The following is a 21885-nucleotide window of genomic DNA, read 5'->3' as shown; positions in this document are numbered from 1 at the left end:
TTACAGCTGGCGTAGCCGGTAGTGGCTTATTTTACTTTAGCCTGGGTTGCTTGAAAAAGACAATGTGACTCGTCCAGGCGTGGGAATATAATGTCATCTTTCTGGACGGAGAGAGGGTTGGTGTCCTTTTCCGTAGCAACATCAGTCTATGCATAGGATGGTAACTATTTTAGGTTCTCATGTTGGGGAGAATAAGTTTACTCCCGTCGCTAACTAAAGTGGACAAGTGTTTATAGATCCCAATCAGAAAGTATAGCCCACTTATTCCGATTGGATTTACTCTCAGGTAAGTGTTCACACTAGTAGGTGAATTCACCTTCAGGTGAGTACATTGCGAAGGATTGCTTCCTCCCACATGTGTCTAGTCAAACCCCTGCTGGGCCCTGACTCGGATCATGCCTTACCAACCCCACCACCACCAAGTGATCTTTTCAGCAACAAATGAATACCTTGTTTTATTGTATAGGCCCTTTAAACTCTTAGTTTTCAAACCCTAAAATCTGTTTATTTTGTACCTTGGTTGTATTTTAATATTGTAACTTGGTGTTTTTCTTGTTTCTGTAAATTGTCTAGAGAACTTTATTGTTGGTGGCATATAGATATCGTAAATAAATAAAAAATGTGGGGCTAAATCACAACTCCACTGTTTAATCTGGAAGGAGCAAAATTAACAGTACTGCTGATGAGCGCCATTTCTTGCAGTGACTGAGCAACCATAGATAGGTCCCAAACAGTGGGGGACGGGACCAAAAGCTATACTTCCTCTCTCTTTTAGGAATGACCCACTGCTAAATAGGGATTGCCGCAATTCCCCTCTAGCAGAAGTCCTTTACCTTTAACAGCTGCAATGAGGGGGAAATCCAACAGGTAAAACTTCCCTCACTTTGGAAGAGATGCCGGAGGAAGCTTCTTCACCTGTTGAAATCCTATCTGGCAGCAGCTGTTAAAGGCACAAGAACAAATAACAACCCTACTGTTGGGAAGAGAGTGGAATGGAAACGTGCATTTGTGGCTGACGAAGCGCAGCATTTTTGTGTTCCCCAAATTTGTCTGAAAGTGAGCGAGCCCCCCCCCCCCCTTCCTGGGCAGCCCAATCTCCTGCATGTTGACGGGAAGTAAACCCCACAGCGGCAACATGATGCGTAGGATGGAGGGGCGTGACGGCAGCCTTAGCCTCCTCCCCATGCCATTGCGCCTAATCCCTGCTAGCCCGCAAGCTAGCGACGCTTGGAGGGCGGAGACTAAAGGCGTTCAACCCTCGGGCAGGGAGGCTTGGCTTCATTGATTTCCTCCAACGCCCAACTCCGCTTGAGAGCCCGCCTATAACGGCCGCGGAAGGGGCAGCCCCTTGCTGCTGTGGAGAGAGAAAAGCGCCCGGTATGTACATTAAATGGGCAGTCATTTACTTGTACGGCCCTGAGGCGAGGAAGTGGGAAGGAGAATGCGTGTTAAAGGAGAACGCCAGAGCACTACGGAGCCGAGGGTGTGTGAGGGGGCGGGCGTGGAACTTCCGAAGAGTCTGTCATCGCCTTTTGGGAGATGTTACTCTACTGGACCCTTTGGCACTTAGGCCTCTTTCCACTGTTAGCGACTACCGAAAGGACTGGATTGGTTTTGCTCATTTTATAGCTAAGAATAGTTATTGTTTGGGTTTGAGCGATCTGGTTTTCCACATAGCCTATAAATATAAATTTAGAGTATTACAATAGAAAACTAGCTTTTGAAAGTCAGAATAAATAAACTCACTAATCAGCTATTAACTTGAGCCCCCAAAATGCTCTAAAACTGTTTAAACTCAAGTGCATGCTTGTAAAAGGCAATACTTTCTGGTATCAGCTGAAGTGAGCCCAGGAACTTGAAAACTTGCACTCACAGAAATGCACTTTGCCTGAAAACAACCAGCAGGTGCATTACACTGGTACAGCCTAGTCCTTTGCATGTTTACTTGACAGCATGTTCCACATAATTCATTAATATTTATTAGTAAGTGTGCATATGATTATTATAACTCTGTTTTCACATGAAACAAGTGTAGCAGTAAGCTCCATTAAATCCAATGGCACTTATTCACACGTTCATGTGACTAGCTCTACCCACCTTGCAAATGCATTTGAATTTCAGAGAATTTGTGTCATGTGCAGTAACATGGGAGAAAATCTGTAAGAACATATTTATTTGATCTGCCCAGGTAGGTTTTATAGTTGCAGTATAACAGAGCTGCACAGTTTTCAACCCACTGAGTCATATACAACAAATCCTTTCTGTATTGTAGCCTGTCAGGTGGTTGACAGATGGCTTGTTCTCATGGTCTTAGGCTGAAATACCTGGGAAGCAGGAAATGATGATTTTCTGTTTTTTTAGAAGCAAAGGAGTGTTTAATTAATTAATTTAATTTATTTATTACATTTTTATACTGCCCAATAGCCGAAGCTCTCTGGGTGGATCACAAAAATTAAAACCATAATAAAACAACCAACATGTTAAAAGCACAATTACAAAATACAGTATAAAAAGCACAACCAGGATAAAACCATGCAGCAAAATTGATATAAGATTAAAATACAGAGTTAGAACAGTAAAATTTAAATTTAAGTTAAAATTAAGTGTTAAAATACTGAGAGAATAAAAAGGTCTTCAGCTGGCGACAAAAGGAGTACAGTATAGGCACCAGGTGGACCTCTCTGGGGAGCTCGTTCCACAACCAGGGTGCCACAGCGGAGAAAGCCCTCCTCCTAGTAGCCACCTGCCTCACTTCCTTTGGCAGGGACTCACGGAGAAGGGCCCCTGTAGATGATCTTAAGGTCCGGGCAGGTACTTATGGGAGGAGGCGTTCCTTCAAATAACCTGGCCCTAAACTGTTTAGGGCTTTAAATGTCAATACCAGCACTTTGAATCGGGCCTGGACCGGCAGCCAATGAAGTTGTAAAAGGACTGGCGTTTAATTGAAAGATGGAAAGATGAGCACTTGCAGCCTGATTCTATGCATTTTGGGTACAACAGCAATATATAATGATTGAGAGATGAGTGCCTATGGTTGCAGGAAGATGGATTTGTTTGTGAAAGAGCTATTCTAAAGACTCCTTACTGGGTATTAATTACTCCTTTGTATATTTGAGCCATTTGAAAAAGGAAAAATTGAGAAATCAAGTGTATATCATAAAATAGTTCCATGTTGAAAGTTGTCCATATGTATTACCATTTAAACATTTTTCTATTGTATGCTCCATTTTCAGATCATAGAAGGGATTGGTACACTGACTAGAAGTCAACTAGAACGAAGACTCCAAAATATTTTACTATGACAGAGGTACATCTATTTTGAATTTCTATCATTCATAACTGCAAATGTTAAACACATGTAAAATTAATATGTTGACAGCAGTACAGTATTCCAAAACACAATATTTGTACTAACCATCCGCTGTTAAAAAGTAAAGCTGCAATCAGATATCCAGTTTTCTGGGAGTAAGCACAATAGGAGTTCTGAGTAGACATATATAGGATTGTGGTGTAAGGGTGTTTTAACACAGTGGCTTAGATCCTAATGAGCTGTCCGTCTGTGAGCAGAAGGGCTCCTTCCGTTCATAGATGGGACTATGATCAGCAGAAAATCCAGTTGGCTGAAGGGGAGAGAGACAGTTTTCATTGGGGTTTCCTGTAGCTCCTTCTACATTGTTGCAGAGGGTTCACTAAGAGAGCACAAGGGGTTATCTCTCCTCTTTCTTCTGGTAGGAGCATTCCATGAGTGAAACTCCGCTAGAGAAATTCCTGCTGATGGAGCATTAGTAAGAATTAAAGCCATAGCCTTAATCCCTTTTGCTGGTTTGCTTTTCAGAGCTCTCAAAGTTGTAGCTTGCCAAGTGAGAGAGTATCAGGTTCTGTGATGGTGAATTCTTACCCTGAAAGAATGTCCTGTGATGCTTGGAACAAGGTTGATGTAGGAAGTCAGGTAGATCTCTTTCCTCAGTGAACTGTGTACAAAAATGTTTCCTAAATTGTGTTCTGTGCAATGTGAATAGGGATTCCATGAGAGGTTCAGTACTAGCAATATTTCCCCTCTAAAATATTGAATATGAAATTATGTATCTATGTATCAAAAGTACTTAGTTGAATAGAATTTAGATTATTATAAAGGCTGCTTGGTTGTCTCAGACCTCATTGGCTTCTGCAAGCTAGAGCCAGGTCATTATGGGCAACTTTGAGAACCCACGGCCCTATCAGAGCACAGCACATATATCACACGGCTGGCATACCCAGAGTCAGGATATAGACACACAGAAATCAGTGTTGCGCGCAAAGCCTCAGTCTCTTCTGTAGGTAGCAGCAGCAAGCAGTTGAGCTGTGTGTTTGGTTTTTTATTCTGAATTCTCTGTGTGTGAGGGGTCGTGGGGGTTCCTGCAAACCTGGCAGCCAATTTGAATCCTTCTAAACCCTCAACAGCAGCATCAGCCAGAATGTAGGATTTTTTTTCAATTTTTCAATTAATTGTATTTTATGGTGTATATATTTTATGGTGTTTTTATTTGTTTCTGATAAGCAGAGAACTGCTAAGATGGAAACTGCCCACCTCCCCATGCCCTGCCAGCAAGAACCAGGCAAGAAGAGTGGAGGACGGAAGCAATTTCACCTTAGTTCCTCCATTTAAAATTTAAAAAGCAGCTAGATGAGGCTCTGAGTCCATCTAGCTGACTCAAAGGAGGGGGCTCAAGAAGCCATAGGATATTGCACCACCTGGCCTCTCCTTCCCTGTTCACCAGCATGCCCCTTTTCTCCCTCTCTGATAGCAGAGAAGCTTTCTGCTGCAGCTAGGAATGGGGAAGGGGGAGGGGAGGGAAGATCCACAATCAGATCTCCTCCTCCACAGCAGTAGACAGTTATGAGTGTGGAGAAGGAGATCCGCACCATCCTGTGGTAGCCCAGACTCTGTCTAGGGGCCATCAGATTGCTCTCTAAATTAATTTTTAAGTCTCAAGGCTCTGAATTATTTTTTAGGTCTTGTGTACAGCTTTTAGGCTTTGTAAATTAATTTTAAAGCCCTAAACGGTTTGGGGCCAGGTTATCTGAAGGAAGACCTCCTCCCATATGTACCTACCCGGACCTTAAGATCATCTACAGGGACCCTTCTCCGTGAGCCCTTGCCAAAGGAAGTGAGGCAGGTGGCTACTAGGAGGAGGGCTTTCTCCGCTGTGGCACCCCAGTTGTGGAACGAGCTCCCCAGAGAGGTCCGCCTGGCGCCTACACTGTACTGCTTTCGTCGCCAGCTGAAGACCTTTTTATTCACTCAGTATTTTAACACTTAATTTTAACTTAAATTTAAATTTTACTGTTTTAACTCTGTATTTTAATCTTATATCAACTTTGCTGTGTGGTTTTATCCTGGTTGCGCTTTTTATACTGTATTTCGTAATTGTGTTTTAACCTGTTGGGTGTTTTACTGTGGTTTTAATTTTTGTGAACCGCCCAGAGAGCTTCGGCTATTGGGCGGTATAAAAATGTAATAATAATAATAATAATAATAATAATAATAATAATTTTGCAGTATATAAAACACCCCCAAGTAACTCTTAAAACCTCAAATAAAAAATTACATGGGGCAATAAAAAAATTACATGGGGCACTTTTGAAAATTGCATGTAGCAAGTTTTTGGTATGAAAATAGGCTTAATTTGTTTTATTTTGCTCCAGAATTTCTTCACCCCTCCTTTATCCTAGGGATGTCCCACACCATTTCCCCTCTCCCCACACCCCCACAGATCAGCATTTATGGATTCCATCAATATATTTCAAGCCCAAAAGTGTGCAGTGCCCAAGTTAGTTTGGGAAACGCTGGTGTAGAAGATTCTGCATTGAATACAACGGGCTCCTGCAGAATGTCTTAATATAGGGTGGGTTGCAATAAATGCCTGTTGAAGATGTGGGAAACAGTCCTCAATATTGCCCAAAGTGACTCTCTATCAGGTGTGTATTTGGTTTCTGTTTCTATCTTGCTCTCCCCAGTCTTCTTTCTGTTCTTTCCTTCTATTCTGCTTTTCCACTCATTTGATTTTTCTGTTTGTTTCATGTGTATGGAAGTAGAAATAGGTCTGAGTGTGTCAACTACATAGAATACTCATAAGATCCAAAGTCTTTAATTGGGAGGAACATTAATAGACGTTTTAAATTGAAAAGACAGTGTTGGAGGAAGAGGGGAGCTTGGGGTATTAAATGGGAATTTAAAAAAATCTTGATTAATAACTTGACTGATAAGTTTGAATTACAGTTGAAATAAATTCTAGAGTTTACGGTTAAATTTACAAAGTTTACACCACTTTTACGGCAGAGCAAGAAGCATTTTTGTGGCATTACTAAGTGAAGGAATTTGTTACCAAAAATGGAGGCAGTCCTGTCATGATTATAATATATCTGTTTCATTTGAAATTTCATGATGTGGGTCTTAAACTTTATCACTGACATGATTTCTGCCATAGGTATTTTGACAATTTGACATTGGGAAATACAGTTCAATGAATAACTAGGATGAATTTCATGGCCACATATTAAACAGCAAACTAGCAATACTGCAAACTATAGCACAAAGAAACTCAGTGGTTGAGTGCTTATTTTCTCAAACAAGCCAACTTGGAACTAGCAGCTTTTAAAGCTCAGCTAAAAACTTTTCTTTTTCCTAAAGCTTTTAAAACCTGATGTTGTTTGGACTCTATACTGTTAGTTTTACCCTACCCTGTGCCTGTTTACCCTACCCAGTGCCTGTTTGCATTCTCTTCCCCTCCTTATTGCTTTACTATGATTTTATTAGAATGTAAGCCTATGCGGCAGGGTCTTGCTATTTACTGTTTTACTCTGTACAGCACCATGTACATTGATGGTGCTATATAAATAAATAAATAATAATAATAATAATAACAACTATGGTTTGTTGGTTGTTCAGGGTGGTTAACAAGCCACCCTGACTGTGTTCAGAAAATAACCCTCCCTGCGAAAAATGTGCTGTGTTCAGACAACACGCTAACAGTTCAACAAACAACCCATGGTTCCAAGCAACCTACACTCAACCACTGACTGTGGGTTAGCATGTTGTGTGAACAGCTCCATTGTCTTTTTCATTTCTTCTAACTCTAGCAAGAGCAAGAAGAATGGAGAAACGTAAACAAGTTATTAAGGCAACATGGCTTACGATCGGTGTGCTTTGATGAACCTGAAAGTAGCAGAAACTTACCAGGTAACAAATTTGGGGTTTTTTTTGTCGTTCATTTTTTTTAAAAAAAGAAATGCTGTAAATTGCCCGTCAGTTAAATTTTGCACTTCTATAATTCTTGAAGATTTGGTTTTTCAAGTGTTTATAAAATTAGAAATACTATAGGGCTGCAAGGAAATGTGGATGACCCATCAGTACTGATGCAGCTAACAGTTATTCTAAGTTACTCTACATAATCCATTTTATACTATATCACATGTAGAAAATTGATATGAAAAAGTCGTACCATAACAGATGCCATGGAATAAACTTTAAAAGCTCCCTCAAGAGGTATCATGAAAGACCATAGTGGTTTCTTGTTTAAGACATTTACGGCACAATCCTATGCATGTAGGACTTTTTTCTGTCTAAACTACTCCTAGGATTCCTAGCCAGCACTGCTGTTTGGGGCATGCTGGGAGCTATAAGATTTTCTTCTGTCAAAACATGTATAGGATTGTGCCCTTAGTTACGTTACTAAGCTTGTTATTTTCCTACTGTCACCTCTGACATCGTGCGTCTTTCTCCTTCCCAGTTGCTTGCTTTGTGAGGTGTTACAATTTACAATAAGTTTTAATGGCATCTATTGTGATTTTTTTTAAAAACAAACACCTTTATAGATAGGATTGTTATGGACCGACAGACTTCACAAGCAATACGGTATGCTTTGAAAACATTAATAGAAGAGACAGAACGTCAACGAAAAATTGTCCGTGGCTTGATAGAAGACAATCAACAGCTTAGGTAAGAAAGTTTTAAAGAATTCTTCTGTGGCATTTGATAGGCTGGATTCAGAGAGTTCCGAACCAAAGTGGAGAGATGGAAGGAGGCTGTCTTCTGTCACTATCCCTTTCTAAGCAGAGTCCTTCCCTTTCGCCACATCCCCATTTTAGAGTGCTGGATTGCTACAGAGGGGTGTGGCTGGCGATGGTTGAAAATAGAAAGTTGGACTAGTTCAGGGATGGGTAACATGTGGGCCATATGTGCCACCAGTGCTGTGCCTCCCACTACCTCTGTTGACACCAAAGTCAGTTAAAAATGTTTTGGGAAGGAAAAATATGGCGTCCGTAGTTGCTCTAGAGCATGTTCGGTGCTCTGTAGCCACCTGGTTTTGCAACCATTGGTGGGGGCGGAAATGGCCTCTAGACCTCCCAAAGGTCTGATCCTTATAGCAGTTTTTACATAATTGCACTGCAAAACCTTCCTGGTTTTCACCAAGCCTTGGCTGTGATCACTTTGCTTGGCTTGGGTTTTGTCTTAAAGTTCTGACATAAATCGTTTTGGAAGCTGCTCCACATATTCCCACCACTGGGAATTAGTGCCAGTTATTGGAAGTTACATGAAAAGGCAGGGTTGGTCAAGATGTCCATGTGAAGAACACTAGATCCATAAGTGTGGTCAACAGGAGTCCTCACCTAGAATACGTGCTGATGGCATCTTCTAAATGGTGGTTCTGGTCATGCTTTGATTTGAATTAATTTACTGTATCTTATAGTTCTTACTGGAATAATGTTTTTAAAAATTCAAAAATCTGTATGGTGTAATACCTTCATTAAACCAATTTGAAGTTCACAAAACGCACAGTTTTTGTGATCTTTGAATTATCCTAATAAAGGTTTGGACACTATATGAATTTTTCTTAGGCAAAATACACCTGCCTCTTTTGTTTTATTTTTTTCAATATAGAGCTGAATTGCGCTTGGAGCGCAGTCGTGCTTCTCGGCAGGAACAAAGAGCCAATGATCTGGACATTATTGTAGAAAACATCAAACACAAAATACGTCAGCTGGAAGACAAATCTATAACTAACGCTTCCCAGCAACACAACCAAGTCAAAGAACTTCAGAAAGATCATCAAGCTTCACAGGTACTTGACTTAACAGTAACTTGTGATCTGGAATTCACAGGAGGCTTACTTTTTGTTTTAGATGCTTGTTTAAAAATATGATACAAATGAATACTACAAAAGAGTATGTCATGGCAGAATGTTTTGACTTTAATTGATGATACATTTTAAATGTATTTGCAGAAGAAAATATAAAAAATAAAGCTAGATATTCTGTCCTAGGAAATGAGAAATTTCCTTAGAATTGACAAACCAAATTCATTGTGGCTTACCATTACTGCTCTTTCCAGAACTGTGCTGCCTTCTCCAATCCTCTTGCTTTCTGCTGCAGGCAAAGTACCACCAACAGGCCGACAAGTTACAAGAGCAAGAAGAGACTATCTCCCATTTAAAGAAAGAACTTTGTAGGGTAGGCATGGAGGAAGAGCAACGTATCGCTACTCAGAAAAAAATGTTCCGCCAGTTTTGCAAACAAGCTCCAAGAACACAATTAGACCAGCAGTAAGTAATTCTGCATGATTTTTGACAATTTTCTTAAAATTTGCAAGTTAAATATTTCTTATTTTAATGCTAAACATAAAATTGTTGGTGGTTGCATAGCAGTTTAGGCCAAGGGTGGGCAGGAAGTAGATCTCCAGATGTGTTGAACTCCAGCTCTCAGCATTCCTCTTCATCGGCCATGCTGGCAGGAACTTCTGGGAGTTAAAGTCCCATGCATTTGGAGTTCTACCTCGTCCCACTCTGGTTTAAGCCTTTGGACCCACTTTCCTTGTAGTAGTGTGGTTGCTGCTTCCTCTGTGCTCTGTGTTTCTTTGGAAACATGTAAAGCTTTCATCCATGTGGCTTCATTTTATTTTACATAGCAAGCCAGTGATGCTTGGTGCTATACAGCCAAACTACTTTGGTGAAGGCTTTATGTGTCCCCAGAACAGCAGCTTGGCCAAGCCATTGGGAGGTATGTTACTGATGCATTTCTTTTGGAATCCTGTGGAATCCAAAAGAATTCCACATGTGGAATCCTGTGACAGAGAGTTGAGGGGGTGGAGAGAGCAGGGCAAAGAGGAGGAATCCCCCTCCCCGCTGGTGCTCCTCTTATCCTTCCTTTTTTTCCACCTTCTGCATCTCTGAGATTATAGAGGGGGAGGTCATAAAAGCATCCACCAGAGAAGACAGTGGTGGAGAGAGGGCAGCAGCAGTCGCCTTCTGCTCTCATTTCCAAAGTCTGGTATACAACCAAGGGACTAACAAAGAGGTTTCCCATTTCAGCCAGCCCAGGATTGTGTAGCTGGAGACAGGTCTGAGTGACTCCAATTGTTCACCTATAGATCGCTCACTTTTTGGGCTCCATCCCCATCTATTTTGTGGTTTAGAGAGATTTACTTTAAATTAAATTATATACCCTTCTATGCTGCTTCTCTTCCTTTCTCCTCTCTTTTCCCTCCCTGTTAAATAAACTCTAGTTCTTATTCCCCCCCCCCATCCTATTAAGTTGCATACTGATTTTTCAACAACCTCACTTCAGGAAAGGTGGTGGGTGGAGGTACCACACGCTGTTATCGGAACTTGACATTCTTCTTTCACATCCATTCCATGCTTCTGAGCCAACAAGTCTCCTAGAATGACTTACATATAATCAATTAAACAAGACGGTCCCTGCCTGCAGACTTACAGTCTAAAAAGACATGATATGCAAGGAAAAAGGAATGAGGAAGGAAGAGGAAGAAAATTAATTCTTTCAGCAGGGCTGGTGGAATAGTTCAGATTGTCGCTCTCATCTTCCTCAGTACAGCCTTTTGGAATGGCTCCTGGTGGTGACAAGTTGAGGAAGGAGGAACCTTCATGGCGGGTGTTGGGTGCAGCCTTTTTTTTTTTGGAATTATAGGTAGCTTATATGGTAAATAAAACTTCTAACTGGTTATCAGAAGAAGTTTGTTTTGTTTGAGCTAACATGACAAAGGTACTTACACCAAGCTATTAATGAAATGTGCTGCAAGTTTTAGGTATTTAAGATGGACTATATATCAAACCCTTTGGCATGCTGTCTCTGAGTCCAGGTCCTTCCTTCTAACAGTTGCCCTGGAGGCAAAGTGAGGCTAGCAGTGTGTGTGTATATATATATATGTTTAGTGCTAGTAACCCATATTGGATGAATTGCCATTCTTAATGTACTTTCTCTCTAGGATTTGTTGTCTAATTGATTATTATGAGTCTCAGATAAACCAAGTGAGAAAAGAACTAAGGTAGGAAAAGTTCTTTATATAAAATAACCCCTACTGTGGTGGGGGCCATATATAGGTGCCTGAATAGATTCAAGACACTTGAAGGAATAGGCAGAATGGAGATCTAGATCTACTAACAATTCTCTGGCAAAGATTTCTGATGCCTGTTGTTTAACAATAGCGGCAACAAAATCCCCTACCTGTTCTAAATTGTACTGTAAAATGAAAGCTTGGGTAACCAGGAGTGGATTTTTGTGTGGAAGTACTGTGAGCTTCTTTTAGTTCTGGTACTCAAATTCCTGCCCTGGGCTCAGATTTTTTTTTAATACTGAGTGTATATCTTTTGTGCTGGGCTCCGGTTGGTGGATATCAGGGTTCTGTATTAAACAAAATTGATTCTGCAAGCTTGAAGTCTGCCCACATTTTCTTTAAGATATTAAAATCTTTATGATGTTCCGCTGAAGGTTAGTGGTGTGGAATATAGGTCACACAGAAATCTAGACTTCGTTTCATACCTCTAGCATTTTTCACTAAAGATTCTTATTTTAATTTGGTTTCCTTCATAGGAAATATAAGAGGGAGACCAATCAAACACAAGGAGAAGGAAAAGATGAAGAAGAATTTTTGAAGAATGTAGATGCCACTGTTAACTACAAAGCCCTGCTTATGGTAAGGAACTAGTAGGTAATAATGAATTTGGATTTGGAAACTGGCCAACCTCTAGAGATGAAGCTAAACTTTCCCAGTTGGCGAGTTTTTCTTGCTTGCTTGACTTCTGGAGTATGGTGACGGCAAAGTGTATGACTATCGGCAACCATTCAATGCCACCAGGCTGCTTTGTATCTTTTGACAAATACTTTTCGGATAGCTGAGGGAGGGGAACATTCAGAAAACTGGCTGCCCAGAGGGGAACGATATCACACTTGGCAGTCATGTGCTCCTGCAGCATGCACTAGCCAATCACTTGGGAAACCAGAGAAAGCCCCTATTTGCATGCCAATGTACTGGGCCAATCAGGATCCCCTCTTGTGTGGAGGAGCTCTTGCACATAGACAACCCCTTCTCTCCCTCACCAACATGTGAGGGAGAGATGTACATTGATGGTGCTATATAAATAAATAAATAATAATAATAATAATAATAATAATAATAATAATAATAATAATGTGACTAACAGGAGATGTGGCCGACAGGTGTGCCAGTAGCAGGGGCTTGTCCATACAATGTCAAACTTCTGCATGTGTTCTTTTGACATGTGAATTCCCTACAGTTGTCTGAACTCCCTACAGTTAACAATCTAAGCTGAGTAGTAGCCCAACAGGTTGCCATGCTGCTTTGTCCATCAGCTGTTGTGAAGAGAAGGGGAGGCTGGGGTATCACTCTGTCTGCATGTTCCAGGATGATAAATAGAGGAGATAGCAGTCATAACCTAGCACAGGCGGAGGAACTGACAGAAATTTCCTTGAGGTGTTACACTCACAGAAGACACAGAGGCGGTAGCTACCAAGTAATTTTTGAACTATTTTGGAAACAAAGTAAGCTCAAACATGTTATCTCATAACTAATTCTTTCGTTTTCTGACTGACCATCACTTTCCAGAACTCTCTCCACTTATTCCTCATCCTCAGTCTACTCACCTAAATTGAATCTCACTCAACTGAATTTAGCAATTTTTGACTGTCTAGAATGCTACTGCTAATTCAGCTCCTCCCTCACCATTCTAAAGGCTAGGGCAGTAAAGTAGGGTGAAAAATGAGATGTTCCCCTATCGACTGATAATGAAACGATGAGCTGGAACCACTCTGCTAATTGTGTAGCCAATACAACATCTTTTGCCTTCCCACACCTTTGAGTCAAGTAGAGACCTTCACTGGACGGCTTGTTCTTTAGGAAGCTTTCTCCAGCAGAAAATGAAAGTTTGGGGAGAGGTTCTAATTGTTTTGGCAACATTTCTACTTGCCTTTGATGGGATAGCTACTATTGCTTATCACTTAAAGTCTCTATCTCATCTTACGACTGAAACAGTTGTGATGCTGGAGATTGTGACTGGATCTCCTGAAGCTTCTTTAAAATTTTAATTAATTTATTAACTATTTATAGAACGTTTCCTATTTGAAGAAATCTGAAAGCAGTTTACAAAAGAATTTTAACCCACCCACCCACCCCCATATATATGAAGGTTGATTCAAAGATAGCTCATGTCTGGGAGAAAGACAATGTAAACAGACATTTTCAACTAATGCCTAAAATGTGGCCTCATGAAAGCCTAACATACCTCAGAGTAGAGAGTTCTTTCCATATTTTAAAGCTGTCATGGGGAAAGGGAGTGAGGGGGAGGCTCCAATTTTGATCTGAGTAGCAGTGCTGTGGAAGAGGGATGTTTAACTTTTCCTGCTATGCCGTTTTTTTGATTGAAATCCTCCCCACCTCAAAAAACAAAACAAAAAACCCTGCTACAAGCTCTGCTGTCATTTAAAAATACAATGACTTTTATTATTACTTCTGTATTGGCCCTTGGGCATGTTATGTCGCATGTGTTGAGGTGGTGACTCTTTAGCCACTAGACTTTTTTGCACAACATGGAGCAGCCTCCATCTTTGATAGATGGTCTCAATATGTCAGACTAATTTAAAATACCAGTTAATGTAATATTTAGCTTTCACATTGTTGACTTGGTCAGATAGTTGGAGTTGAATCATTGGAATCTTGCCCTTGAGTTCTTAATTTGAAATCTGTGGGTTTCCTGAGTGAATCTTTGAGCAAGTCACTATTTCTCAATATTTGTTATTCCTCTTGCTATAACATGTTTATTAATTACCTATTTACAGAGTTTTATGAGGACAAATGAGATAACATTATTATTATGAATGCTATCTAAATAGATGACAACATATTTATAATGCCTTTCAAGTCTTTCCAGACTCAGGTAATTGAGACTAAAGCCCGAAATGAACAGCTGGTCCGTGAAAATATAAATCTCAAGAAAGAGATGGAAATTAGGTGAGTGGATGAATATGTTCTAGAATGATGTAAGACCAGCATAGATGTTTTTAAAGGACCAGTTTTGTTTCTTAAATTCTGTGTGAAAATCTTCACAATATGATACTGTGGAATCTTTTACAAGTAATCTGGAAGTATCTGAAACGTGTAACTGCAGCCATATATTCTACATTGATAACTTTCACTGCCGAGGGTGGGAGAGGTGTGTTGTGTTGCTAACTTTGAAGTTTATAATACTAATATACTAAATGTTTTCTTACCTTTAGACCAACTGTTCAAGAGTTAAAATTTTACAAACACCAAGTGAAGAAGTTGGAGAAAACACTGAAAAACATTAAGTAATTAATTTTCATTAAGCATTAATAATGGACCTTTGTTTTGAAGATGAGGAAGGTAGGGACAGCTTAGTAATAGGTTTGTTCTGAAGACTGGGAGCAAACAGACTAGAGCTTTCAGAGCACTTCTGGAGGGTGGGATTCAGGAAAGCAAATGGCCCTGTTGAAGAATAAGATGCAAGCCTCTTAGTACTATTCATAGACGTTTTGGGTGTGTTCATATCATATGGCAAGGGTAGGCAACCTGGTGCTCTCCAGATGTTTTGGATAACTCCTATAATCCCTAATCATTAGCCTTACTGGTTGAAATTTAGGGAATTTATGGAACCTCAAGCATACATGCAAGTGACAGGAAAAGGATTTGAGATGGAAGAGAATCGTGGGATTTCTTAATAACCTCCCATGCTGGTTTTTTATTTTTAATCATTTTAATTTGTGCTTCTACATTTTTGTGATCAGAACAATAGTTTGCAGAAAACATTAACATTAGCTTGGAGAAAGCCTTTCAAATTTATTTAAATACAATTTCTCTTTCATATTTTCATGGGGGCTGAGTGTATGAACAGAGATTTGAATTGTAGAAGCATTTTTGTTTAGTTTTTTTCTTTCTCTCTTGCTGGTATAATTTTTGTTTGTTTGTTTGTTTTCCTCTACAGGTCACATGAAAGAAATGGAGAAGGAAACATGAAAGAAAACAAAGAATTGAAAAGTAATACAGCGGGAGACCAGCTACAAGAAGTTTGCAGAAGTTACTTACAGGTAGGTAAATTACTGCTGGAGAAGCTATAAAAAAATACAGTTCCCTGTTTCGGTGTAAAGAAAACCCATTGTTTCCCACTATATGAATATGCCACAGAGAGCCTTGGGCTCATGTGTTGATCCCTGTCCTTTTTCATGCCTGTGGGGAGATTGGAAGGTTGTAAATGAACTACAGTTTCCCATGGCATCCAGACATAGAATCATAGAATCATAGAATAGCAGAGCTGGAAGGGGCCTACAAGGCCATCGAGTCCAACCCCCTGCTCAATGCAGGAATCCACCCTAAAGCATCCCTGACAGATGGTTGTCCAGCTGCCTCTTGAAGGCCTCTAGTGTGGGAGAGCCCACAACCTCCCTAGGTAACTAGTTTCATTGTTGCACTGCTCTAACAGTCAGGACGTTTTTCCTGATGTCCAGCTGGAATCTGGCTTCCTTTAACTTGAGTCCATTATTCCGTGTCCTGCACTCTGGGAGGATCGAGAAGAGATCCTGGCCCTCCTCTGTGTGACAACCTTTCAAGTATTTGAAGAGTGCTATCATGTCTCCCCTCAATCTTCTCTTCTCCAGGCTAAACATGCCCAGTTCTTTCAGTCTCTCTTCATAGGGCTTTGTTTCCAGACCCCTGATCATCCTGGTTGCCCTCCTCTGAACACGCTCCAGCTTGTCTGCGTCCTTCTTGAATTGTGGAGCCCAGAACTGGACGCAATACTCTAGATGAGGCCTAACCAGGGCCGAATAGAGAGGAACCGGTACCTCACGTGATTTGGAAGCTATACTTCTATTAATGCAGCCCAAAATAGCATTTGCCTTTCTTGCAGCCATATCGCACTGTTGGCTCATATTCAGCTCGCAATCTACAACAATTCCAAGATCCTTCTCGTTTGTAGTATTGCTGAGCCAAGTATCCCCCATCTTGTAACTGTGCCTTTGGTTTCTATTTCCTAAATGTAGAACTTGGCATTTATCCCTATTAAATTTCATCCTGTTGTTTTCAGCCCAGCACTCCAGCCTTGTTTCTGTCTTCTAGGGTATTAGCTATTCCACCCAATTTTGTGTCATCTGCTAATTTGATCAGCGTTCCCTGCACCTCCTCGTCCAAATCATTAATAAAAATGTTGAAGAGCACTGGGCCCAGGACTGAGCCTTGCGGTACCCCACTCGTTGCCTCTCCCCAGTTTGAGAAGGTTCCATTGATAAGTACTCTATGAGTCCGATTCTGTAGCCAACTGTGACTCCACCGAATAGTTGTTCCATCTAGCCCACTTTTAGCTAGTTTGTTAATCAGAATGTCATGTGGTACTTTGTCAAAAGCTTTGCTGAAGTCAAGATATATGACGTCCACAGCGTTCCCACGGTCCACAAGGGAGGTTACCTTATCAAAAAATGAGATCAAATTTGTCTGACAGGACTTGTTCTTGACAAATCCATGTTGGCTTCTAGTGATCACCGCATTGATTTCAAGGTGTTTACAGATTGACTTCTTTATAATCTGCTCCAGAATTCTCCCAGGGATGGATGTCAGACTGACTGGTCTGTAGTTCCCAGGTTCTTACTTTTTGCCCTTTTTGAAGATAGGGACAACGTTAGCCCTCCTCCAGTCGTCCGGCACCTCACCCGTCTTCCATGATTTTGCAAAGATAATAGACAAAGGTTCTGAGAGTTCTTGCACTAGCTCCTTCATTACTCTAGGATGCAGTTCATCGGGCCCTGGAGATTTGAACTCATTCAAGGAAATTAGGTGTTCTTTGACCATTTGTTTATCAATCTCAAACTGCAATCCTGCCCCCTCAACTTCTGCTTCACTTTTTCCAGGGAGGTCATAGACCCGCTTTTGGGAGAAGACTGAGGCAAAGTAGGAATTGAGCACTTCAGCCTTTTCTTTGTCATCTGTTATCAATTTGCCATCCTCATTAAGCAGTTGAACCACCATTTCTTTCTTCTGTCTTTTACTACTCATGGGGAACTGTGGTTTGTTTATAGCTTGTTAGTGAGAAAAAACTAGAATCAAATCTATTTAAGTTATGCTCACTGTCCAGAGTTTAGGTTGATCACAGTCACTGGGTTCATATATCATAGGTTTACTTTGAGTTGTTTAACCCACAATTAACCCATAATATCTGGGTTTGCACATCATAGAGCAGCCTCCAAACTGATCAGAAGTTGCATATTCAAAATGACAATGGCATATAATCATAGCAAACTGAGTGTAAATTAACCCTTGATTTGTCATTTTTATGTGTCAATTGTGTACTGAAGTTGAAAAATGGGTGACTGATATTTTCTGAAAATAACTGAATTAACTGTTCTTTCCCAAATATTTAACATTAAAGGTATTGTCCAGAATTGATTCCATTATAAGAAGTCCACGAAGAGCTCCCCTAGTAATGCATATGCAGAGGAAAGGCCTACAACAAAACGGTGTTAAGGATAATGAGCAAGAATGTGGATTTGAGCACCTTCCTCTTACAGTTGAAATGTGGGCTGACCAGCTAATGGCCCTGAAGGTACCAGTGATCTTTGAATTTCATTCTTTCCTCCTTTAGCTAGCAATAATATCCACAATATGAACACTCTCACGAGACTTAACTATTAATTTTTTTTTTTAGAAGTCTTCCATTTGACAAGTTTTCCAGCTTGGCTTTAAAGTCAATGTATTTCTCTTTGTCCGTCCTGTATTGGGGATGCTTTCCTATGTTTTGAGTCCCGATAAAATATCTAGTGTCTTAAATGGAAATCACACACAAATAGCACATTACCTAGTTAGATTCTTGTGTTTAAGAGCCAAATACCTTTGGGTTAAAGATTTTAAGTCAAATGAGAGCTGTGCTGACCTCATGATTTTGTTCTTTCAAGAACTTGCATAGGTCACTGAAAAAGCTGTTTCTGCAATTAGTGCCTTGGCATACAGTAGCTGTGCAGGATAACAAGGAATGTATTCGAGTTGAAGACCTTCAGCTCGTAGTAGATGAAATCTCTGAAGAAGTAGAAAATGAGGAAAAGGTAATGTTGTTCAAAAGCTTTGTCTGTTCAGATATTTAGCTTGACATTTATCTCTTTGCATAGCATAGAGTCTTGCATCTATAAATGAAGGGTTCAAATAAGATACATGGCCAAAAGAAATATTTATTTTAATATAGTGGGTCATTTTGGTCCTCAGTATATTCGGTTTTGAAGGATGGTTTTGGCTATGTTTATTTATAATTATCTCAAACCTTACCCTGCATAGAATACTTATAAAATCACACAACTATTTCCTTAAAAGTATACTATCAATTTACTGGTTATCTCTGGGAGATTGCTAGACATTAGATTGAATACGTCTCCAGCGTTCCAAGAGGTTAAATTGAGACTGAAAACTACAATCTCCCCCTTGCCCCCACTTTCCCCTCTGCATCCTACAGAAACGTCATGTGCCTTCACAACAAACATTGTATGCAATTGTCTCCCACTTTCAAAAGCTGTTTGATGTGAATTCTTTGGATGGAGTTTATCCTCGAATGAATGAAGTTTACTCAAAGCTTGGTGAAATGACCAATGCAATGAGAAATGTCCGTGAACTCTTGGAACTAGGTATGGTTTTTTTTTGCTTTTTACTCAGACTTGTTCAAAACCAGCAGGATAGGTAGATGTTGATAAGTAGCTATTCTCTACCTTTTGAAATCAGTAAGTGTGTGTGTGTGTGTATGTTTCGTCATGTTTGAAATGTTAAACTTAATACAAAAATGATTCTTTAGAAAGATGAGAAGAGAGTGGCTGGAGTGATACTTTCACACGAATTGGCATTGGTTCTTACATTTAAAATATTTGAAGTTACTGCAGTTAAATTCCAAATTGCCCTGTATTAAAGCCTCCCTCAATTAGGGGATTGATTAATAAAAGATGGGATATCTCAGCTCAAAATAGCATTGAATCCCAGATACCTTGGCAATCTTAATTAACCCAAGCACTGTGAGTTAAGACAGGGATTTTGTTTTATTACTTTAATCTGTGTTTTTTTTAAAAAAAAATAACATTTATTTTACTGTTCTTTCTCTGTTTTAAACATGGTATCCTTTTATATAAGAATAACTTGCTCTTGTGGATTCAATATAACTTGTTTAATGTATACCACTGAACTTGGCGAAGAATAATATTCTGTAGGCTTTTGCTTGGCTTTCCTTATTTATTTTATTATTTATTTATTTATTACATTTTTATACCGCCCAATAGCCGAAGCTCTCTGGGCGGTTCACAAAAATTAAAACCATCATAAAACATCCAACAGGTTAAAACACAATTACGAAATACAATATAAAAAGCGCAACCAGGATAAAACCACACAGCAAAGTTGATATAAGATTAAAATACAGAGTTAAAACAGTAAAATTTAAATTTAAGTTAAAATTAAGTGTTAAAATACTGAGTGAATAAAAAGGTCTTCAGCTGGCGACGAAAGCAGTACAGTGTAGGCGCCAGGTGGACCTCTCTGGGGAGCTTGTTCCACAACCGGGGTGCCACAGCGGAGTGTGACCTCGATTCTCTCTGGGTTCAATTTCTTGATATTTGTGTATCTTTAATGAATTGTAATTGCCTTAAAAGAAACAGAACCCATTGGCAACCACTTCAAGTAGATCACTGTTTAGCTTACTACTCCAAAATGCTAGCCACAGCATTGTCGTGACAATCAATTTGCGTGTTGAAGCTACTGCTCTAGAAACTAACAGAGTTCTTTCTAGATATTTCAGCCCCGCCTTGTGTCCTGGTGAACACTGTGGGGAAGCTATGTAATCTCTTCAACGAAAATGTGACCTGGCAGGTAGAGCAGCTGCTGGGAACGCAAGACATCCAAAGGTCTGTCATCCTTCAAAGTTAATAGTTACCTTTGAATGTGTTTAGATTCATATTGTTGTATTCATAGTTCTTTCTGCAGTAAATATCTCTTCCCGACCCCATCTTTCTGTGAAGCCTCTGGAATAACCAATTAAGCTTAGTTACACTGTTGCCTGGAGGACTAAGTACGTGTAACTGAAATATTTTCTCCCTGTTTACTGCTGCCTTGGTTTCCCTCCTATAATTTAGCATTTTTTGTATCAGTTCCTACATTAGGAACTCATTAGGGAAGGGATCTCTCCCCTCATGTGAAGCACCATGAACATGAGTGGTGTTTTATAACAATCTTCAATGCCAGAAGGTACTTCTTGGAAATCTCTTCTCATAACCAGAAATAAATAAATATATTACTGTACAATCTATTCCAGTTGAACTATATATGCTGATTTCCACTCTGTATAAAGAGTGTCAACACTTTTGCACACAAGGAAATAGATGTTGCCATCTTCTATCTTTTTCAGCATTATCAACATATTAGAAGAACATGATGACTTTTTCCCAGCATTCCAAGCTCTTACTGAAAACCTACTTCACATTCTAGGTAAGGAACTTCTTCTATTTATAGTACTATCTCCACATTCCAGACCTGTTCTGACTTTTGGGAGGAAGGAACATGAACACCTGCTAGCTAGAAAAGCAAATGAACAAGGAAGGCCCTCTTGGCTGGGTGTCAAAGTGGTTAATTTTCCTGCTCGTGTTTGCATAAAGTGTTATGTAGCTATTCATCCTATCTTGTGTCATTAGAAGCAGAGAAGAATTAACTGCATTTGACAAAAGTTATGGCCTTCTGTACTGTTTAGCCTTTTTAATCTGCTCTTCCTCAAAGGCAAAGCAGTCCTTGTCAACTTATCTACTATCCGCATATTAACGCTGCGAGAGAAGGTTAGGCAGAAAGTTAATTTCTTATGGCCAAAAATGTTCATAGCAACTTGTCAGGCTAAACAATGTATTTATCCTGTAAGTTATTTTGTGTGCTAAAGAATATAAAGCACTACTATCTACTTGGTATACCAAATCATCCTTTGTCACTGTGGCTATACAGTTCCAAACATGTTGTTAGTAAGGAGCTCTGTGAAAGGGACAATCTAACTACAGCCTTGCGTATCTTAATATATATAGCTAAAATTTAATAATTTATGTATACGTCATATCCCCTGCTGTTTCATTGGAAATCTAGAAGTACCTCATAACTTTAGTCTGGAAGGCATAGTAACTTGTACAAAGTCACTTTTCTCATTTCAGATGTCAGAAATTTGACAGATATACTACCTGCTGTGCAGAAGCTGATACGGAAAGCCCAATAATGTAAAGCATGTATGCAATTTTAAATGTGTCTACCTCTTATGTACAGTTCCCAAATTTTGATTAAAAGTGTCTTCACTCTTGAAGTTTTATTTGATATGTGCATGAAATACTGTAGGGACAAATTCTTTCAAAGCAGAGTATGTTCACTAGGAGGTGACAGTACCGACAAGTTTTTAGCCATCATCTCATAACATTGTTTATTCATTAAAACAGTTACATCATCCATTGTTTAAAATAGCCAATTTCAGAACTACAACATCCTTTGTCCCTGACGTAAATAGCATAAGACTTGGGTTCAGAGTGCCTTAGCAGGGATTC

General features: G+C 39.7%; 1 protein-coding gene across 3 annotated transcripts; it reads left to right on the top strand.

The window, feature by feature from the left end:
* The first annotated feature begins 180 nt into the window (after positions 1-180).
* On the top strand, positions 181-21650 carry CEP70 (centrosomal protein 70). Of its 3 annotated transcripts, none has more exons than XM_063116639.1 (18): positions 181-286; positions 3234-3307; positions 3836-3949; positions 7120-7219; positions 7855-7978; positions 8921-9101; positions 9412-9581; positions 11261-11320; positions 11866-11968; positions 14211-14299; positions 14566-14637; positions 15291-15393; positions 17724-17897; positions 18247-18393; positions 18795-18963; positions 20109-20223; positions 20724-20803; positions 21505-21650. In XM_063116639.1, exons 2-18 carry the CDS (start codon positions 3299-3301, stop codon positions 21564-21566), a joined length of 1872 nt encoding a protein of 623 aa, XP_062972709.1. In that variant the 5' UTR covers positions 181-286; positions 3234-3298; the 3' UTR covers positions 21567-21650. The 3 variants fall into 3 exon arrangements, with proteins under 3 accessions (XP_062972709.1, XP_062972708.1, XP_062972710.1); XM_063116638.1 differs by lacking the exon at positions 181-286 and adding an exon at positions 1222-1377; XM_063116640.1 differs by lacking the exons at positions 181-286; positions 3836-3949 and adding an exon at positions 1222-1377.
* Positions 21651-21885: the final 235 nt, after the last annotated feature.

The sequence above is a fragment of the Elgaria multicarinata genome, chromosome 2 (genome assembly GCF_023053635.1).
Source record: "Elgaria multicarinata webbii isolate HBS135686 ecotype San Diego chromosome 2, rElgMul1.1.pri, whole genome shotgun sequence".
Taxonomy (NCBI): Eukaryota; Metazoa; Chordata; class Lepidosauria; order Squamata; family Anguidae; genus Elgaria; species Elgaria multicarinata.
Note: the sequence above shows the minus strand (reverse complement) of the source record. Positions and strands in the feature narration are given on the sequence as shown.